This window comes from Belonocnema kinseyi, chromosome 9, assembly GCF_010883055.1.
Source record: "Belonocnema kinseyi isolate 2016_QV_RU_SX_M_011 chromosome 9, B_treatae_v1, whole genome shotgun sequence".
NCBI classification, from domain to species: Eukaryota; Metazoa; Arthropoda; class Insecta; order Hymenoptera; family Cynipidae; genus Belonocnema; species Belonocnema kinseyi.
The window spans coordinates 100568232-100574231 of NC_046665.1; the positions used below are offsets into that span (position 1 = coordinate 100568232).

Consider the following 6000-nt stretch of genomic DNA (forward strand, 5'->3'; position numbering starts at 1 on the left):
TTTTAAATTTTCCTTACACCGTCTACTGTGGTTAAATAAAGAAAGCAATCGTTTTCATCGCATGGTTCTTCCCATATTGTCGGCGTTGTAAACTTTAGTTTGCTATTATCCTTATTGGTTTCGTAACGACTGATTATGTTGTTGCAAATGCTACAGGTTACATGAGGAACCCAATTTTAACGTTGTTGTGAAATTTCAATTTCAAAGCATGTTCTGTATAAATCTCCAATTGGGTTTGTTATTTTTCTTCCTCCTTTCCCAATGTATTCTAAACAAATGACTCAAAAGTTATCCGGATTTCCGGTGCATTTGTGAGTGTATCGATTACTGAATGTACCAGCACAGTTTATTGAAGGTTGAAAGTTATCCATAAAAAACATATGTCCCCGCACGCTAGGAATCCTGTCCCGATCACAGGTGAGTCCGCCGTCCTAGGGGCGATGACTCTCATACCTCCCCAGGCCTAAGTATGAGAGCTTTCCGACTTTGACGAGGGCAATGTCAACTCATCGTCGGACACACTACGGCATCATCTTTATATCCTAGCGCTCCCCTGCAGGACAGCGCGCCTTCGCTGGCTTCGCTACTACGAAGGGCTGGGCCGGAAGAATCATTCTGCACATGCTATTTTCAAGGCAGTTGTCATTGTGGCCAACAGTTCGCAGTAGCAGGTTTTTGACAGTAATGGTATCGAGTTTATTGATTCATCTATGAAATACGACTCACATCTTGATACAATGTAGGTTAAATAAGGGTACCCGTAATGAACTGTCAAATTATATCCTTTCTTGGGCTCAAGGCTAAACTCACATAAAACCTGAGGACCGCGGTACCCGACAGCAGACCCCACTAATTTTTTGTGCAGCAAATTAGGCATGTGCTTTAACCATTGTTCTGAAGATTCGTGTTCCATTTAAAACCGTAGGCCTAAGTTGTTGTGCATACGTGCCATGCCATTTATGAGACTAAATAGTGGAGAAAGGATGCAAATAAGCTAATAGCTGCGCACAGGAGCTTTAAGCACCTATGCAGAGTAAAACATTACAGTGTTACCCTTGTGTAATCTGGTCGGATTACCAATTACTAGTTTATTTGATTATTTATTTCAAATGAATTTACATAATAATCAAAAATCAATAATCAATTACATATTAATCAAATTTGTACTCAGATCATTTTTCATTTTTTCGCTTTTTAGTTTTAAAAAACAATTTAAAAAGCATGAAAAACCATATTTTTTGCATTTTCAAGAAAAGTAACTTGGAAATCCCCCAATCTGACTTCGGATTCGGATTCAGCGGCGAAAAATACATATGAATACACCTGTCTGGTGATCTGCTCAGGACACTTTTTCTTTTTGTGGGCCTGTGTGATACATGAATTTTAACGAAATAGTTGAATTTTCAATCAAAGTAGACAAATGTTCAACCAAATGGTTGAATTTTAAACTAGACAAAAAAATTAATTTTGAACAGAAAATAAAAGTTTCATTTTTAGTAAAAAAATTAGTTTTCATCTTAACTGATGAATTTTCAACCAAAAAAGACGAATTTTCGAATAAAAAATATCATTTTTCAACCAAAAAATAAATAGAGGAGAGTACCCAAATATGAGATACCAACTCTGTTTGGCGTGATTGTCGGAATTATATGTAATGAATTTAAAAGTAATATAGGTCATTTTAAATAAAATTTAGTTTGTCACAAGAAGCTCAAATAAAAAATTTTATTACAAATTTTTTTTATGCTGAAAATACAAAAAATGTAAAAAAGTGCTTTTTCCAAGCTCGTCAAACTATTCTTATAATATGAGATACCCCAGGAAATAGCTAATAAAATGTAAAATAAAGTATTATTTTTAATGAAAAACTTCATTCTATGTTTCCGAACTGTAAATTTACTGCTATTTAGATATATTTAGTTTTTGCAGTAGTCACAAACACTTTTATAACCAATTTCCCCCGCGCAGCCAGAGTGTTATAAAAATCACAGGTATCTCATATTATGAGAACCACACCGTGCAACTATGCACTTACTATGCCTGATCTGTACAATGAAAAACTTCAACACTATCGATATTTTCCTACTTAGTTATTCAATCATCATCACTCCAGACAAACTTTACTGCTAAATACATATTTAATGAATAATAAATAGTGTTTAAAGAATTCCCTTCCAAGAACTCTACCACCATCGATTTCAAAAAAGTTAGCCTATAATCTTTAGAAGCCCAATGAAAAATGGACTATACCACGAAATTACTTTTTCTTCAAGCGTTACAAGTTAGTGATAGAACCAACAGAGTGGGTCTCTTAGTTTAGCTGATACCCCGCTTTCTCATATTACGAGAATATCTCATATTCGAGTACTCTCCTCTAATTAAATTTTCAGTAAAAAAATTAATTTCCAAAAAAAAATGAATGTTCAACTAAAATTATGATATATTTGACCTATTTTCAATAAAAAGCTCACTTTTTAAATAAAGAAATTAAATTTTAATTAAAATGATGAATGTTCCTTAAAAAATTAATTTTCAACAAAACAGTTTATTTTTCAACCAATTACATTTATTTCTAACCTGAAAGATAATTTTTCAAGTAAAATGATAAATATTTAACTAAAATACTTGAATTTTCAACCAAAAAAGATTAGTTTTTAAACAAGGAGTTAACTTTCAAAGAAATAAATAAATTTTTAATTAAAAAATACCAAGTTACATCAAAATTATTACATTTTGAATTAGGATAGGTCAATTTTACACCCAAAATGTAACAGTTAAATTTTCAGTTGACAAAATTAACTTTTAACAAACCTGATACATTTCCAACTAAAATGATGAATCTTCACCTGGAATAGTTGAATTTTATTCATACCAAGAAGATGAATTTTCAACCAATAAGATTACTTCTCGAAAAAAATAATAATTTTCCACAAATAACATGAATTTTCAATAAAAAATAGATTAATTTTTAAATAAAAATTTTAATTTTCCTTTAAAAATCTAATTCTTAACCAAAAAAATCGCATTTTCAGAAAAATGTTGATTTTTATACTGGATGAGTTAAATTTTTTGCTAAAAAATTGATTTTCAAAAAAGTAGCTACATGTTTAAAAAGTGATGAATTTTTGATTTAAGTGTCAAATCTCCCCAAAAAATTAATTTTTAACAAAAGAGTTAAGCTTTTAAACACAAGGAGTTGGATTTCACAGAGAAAAATAGTAAATTTTAAACGAAAAATATATTTTTTTAAAATTATAATTCAGAAATATTTCCTCTTTGAAATACTATTTCTACGCTAAAAACTACCTTAAAGTAATCTGTTTTTCTAAAATTTGGAAGAAGGAACTTTTAAATTGTAACTAATTTTGACTTGAATAGGATTTTTTAAACTCTTTTTTTATAAATCCCAGTTTGAATTCTTAAAAAAAATTCCTGTTCCATAAAAACTTACCGAAACTCACTGTTATACAATAAAAACGATAATTATTTTCATTCATTTGCCCTGCAACTGTACATAAAGTAGAAATCACTTTTCCAAATTGACAAAAATTATTAAAATAATTAAAACTTGAATTTTTCTACGGTCAGAAGTAAATTCACGAGTTTTTAATGAAATTCCCAGTCAATAAAATTCACGTTTTCCGGTCAAGTCGCCACCCTGATTTCAAACAACAAAAAAGAATTTTCAAATAAACAGTTCAATACACTAATATAAAGCTACTTTTACAAATGAAGACTTATTGGTAATCAATTTAATATTGCATTTTAAAAAATGAAGCACGCTCACAAAAAATGCCCTGACTTTTGAAAAAAATTCCCCGACATTTCCAGGTTTTCCAGGTAGGCTAGGCCCCCTGTTTATTGTTTACATCCCTTTTTCATTTTTATATCATATATTTTTACTGACCTTCAGCCTCTTATTGACGGAATGAGCCTCTTCCATTTTTCTTTTCATGACATTTTGCTGTTTAGTATATTGCGTCTGGAGTTTTGCCATTTGATTAACTCGCTTCCTATCCTGCTCCTTGAGCTTTGAAAGTTCCCGCTCCCTGGAGAGTTTCCACTTGCTGAACCGGTCAGCCTCCGTACGCATGTGCCGAATCAATTTCACTCTCGTCTGCTTCAAGGACTGAATCTCGTTCGCCAAGTTCTTGATCTGCTGATCCGACTTTTCCTTCTGCTTGATAACTTTGTTCTGCTCCAAACACTTGCGGGTCATATCCGCAATTTTCTTCTCCAGCTCTTGGACCTTTTTTCTCCGAGTCTCTGCCAATCGCGAGGCAGCTTTGTTGTTCTGCACATTATTTAATTGCTGCTGAAGTTCCTCCTTTTCAGCCTGCAGTTTATTTATTTCGAGTTCCATGTCGCGAACAGCATGCGATTGGTCGATCTCATCGTTAACGTTTTGAAGGAGCTTGGAGACCAGCTCTTCTTTAATGGCAAGCTCTCTCGTTATCGTCTGCACTTGGTCGATTGTCTGTGCTTGTCGGAGAGTGTGTTCTTCATGCTTTTCGTCCAGGTCGTAGGTCTCATTCGCGTCTCCACCTTCATCGTCCTCCGTTATCGGGGATGTCGATGATTGCGAACCAGAAGTTAAATCATGGTTCACAAGTTCCTCAGCAGTCTTCTTCTGGTCCTTTTGCAGATCTGTAAAATTCAAGAATAAGTGCAGGGTGGCCGTTTTAATCACATAAAAATATTCCCGATTTGCAAACATTTTTCACGGCCACTGAAATTTAAAAATTCGTACTCTAATGCTAAAAACTTTTGCATTTGAAGTAATAAAAACAGAGCCTCAAATCATTTTAAGCAATTTTAAACTAGAAATATTAAAAGTTGAACGTTTACATTTTCGTTATACACTGAGTTATTCTTAAAATTTTGTCACAACTTCAAAACAAGTTTTTAAATGATTCGAATTCTTCGTAATAATTTTTTTTAATCCTGCAAAATAAAAAATATTTCCTTAAAATCTTCCAATTCTAAGTTTCATGTGTTCCTAAAGTGTACTATTTCTGTAAAATGTAATTGAAAACTGGAAGTTGAATTTAAAGGAATGCTTGGAAAATGAATATTAAGTATAATAACAGAAGAAGAAGAGCGAACGGTCTGTAAAGTCTCACAATTATCATTAAATAAATTCATTACTCTGCCTAAGTCGGTGTATTTATTGTGTGTTGAAATTTCTAGATTTTAACACTTTTTAAATATTCTCTTAAAATGAATTTTTCAAAATAAAAAGTTAATTTTAATTTTTCTATGAATCCTAGGACATTCTTTTTTATTGGTTTAAAACCTTTCATAATTCTTAAAAAGTTTTAAATTTTTTTCGAAATCTGCAAAAACCTATATTTTGTTTTAAATTCGGTCGTCACCAAAAGTTTTGTACGAATAGCATGATTTTATCGGTATATATCTTTAACTATCTCTTTAATTTACGCGATTTTTTCTAGGAATTATTATTGTACATAAAAATTCGACAATTTTATTTATAAATTAAAGGGGGAGGGTCGGTAAGGCCGGTTTTTGGCCTAATTTATTTTTGGACCAAAAAATCTGAAAAAATCATGGTAGTATCTTATAAGTATCCCGAGTCGATTGCACGCTAAACGGACTACCCTCCACCCCCCAGCCACCCCTACAAATATAGGAAACACCACTACCCACCAACTGTATTTTCGAGAGATTTGACACTCTTAAACATGTATTCTGAGGTTAGCTCGGGTTTACTATGGTTTTCGGGGTCGCCGAATACAAATCTGGCGTCCTTTGACTTTTATCGCGTCAGGTTCAAGGTCATGGACCTTGAACCTGACGCGATAAAGGTCAGCGGACAACAGGTTCGTAATCAGCGACCCCAAAAACCTATAACATATTTTTTTTTAATTTTTTTAACCGTTTTTCTCGATTTGACCTTCAAATGACCTTGAACCTGAAGCGATAGAGTTCAACGGATGCCAGATTCGTAAGTAGCGACTCCAAAAACCTATAACGTATTTT

The 6000-nt window shown here is 32.6% G+C and overlaps 1 protein-coding gene across 1 annotated transcript in view; it reads right to left on the minus strand.

The window, feature by feature from the left end:
* LOC117179723 (chromosome-associated kinesin KIF4) overlaps positions 1 to 6000 on the minus strand; it is a 46583-nt gene that overhangs the window by 16748 nt on the left and 23835 nt on the right. The window contains exon 6 of the mRNA XM_033371765.1: positions 3908 to 4647. Coding sequence (XP_033227656.1) covers positions 3908 to 4647 — 740 coding nt within the window. The remainder of the gene's footprint in view (positions 1 to 3907; positions 4648 to 6000) is intronic.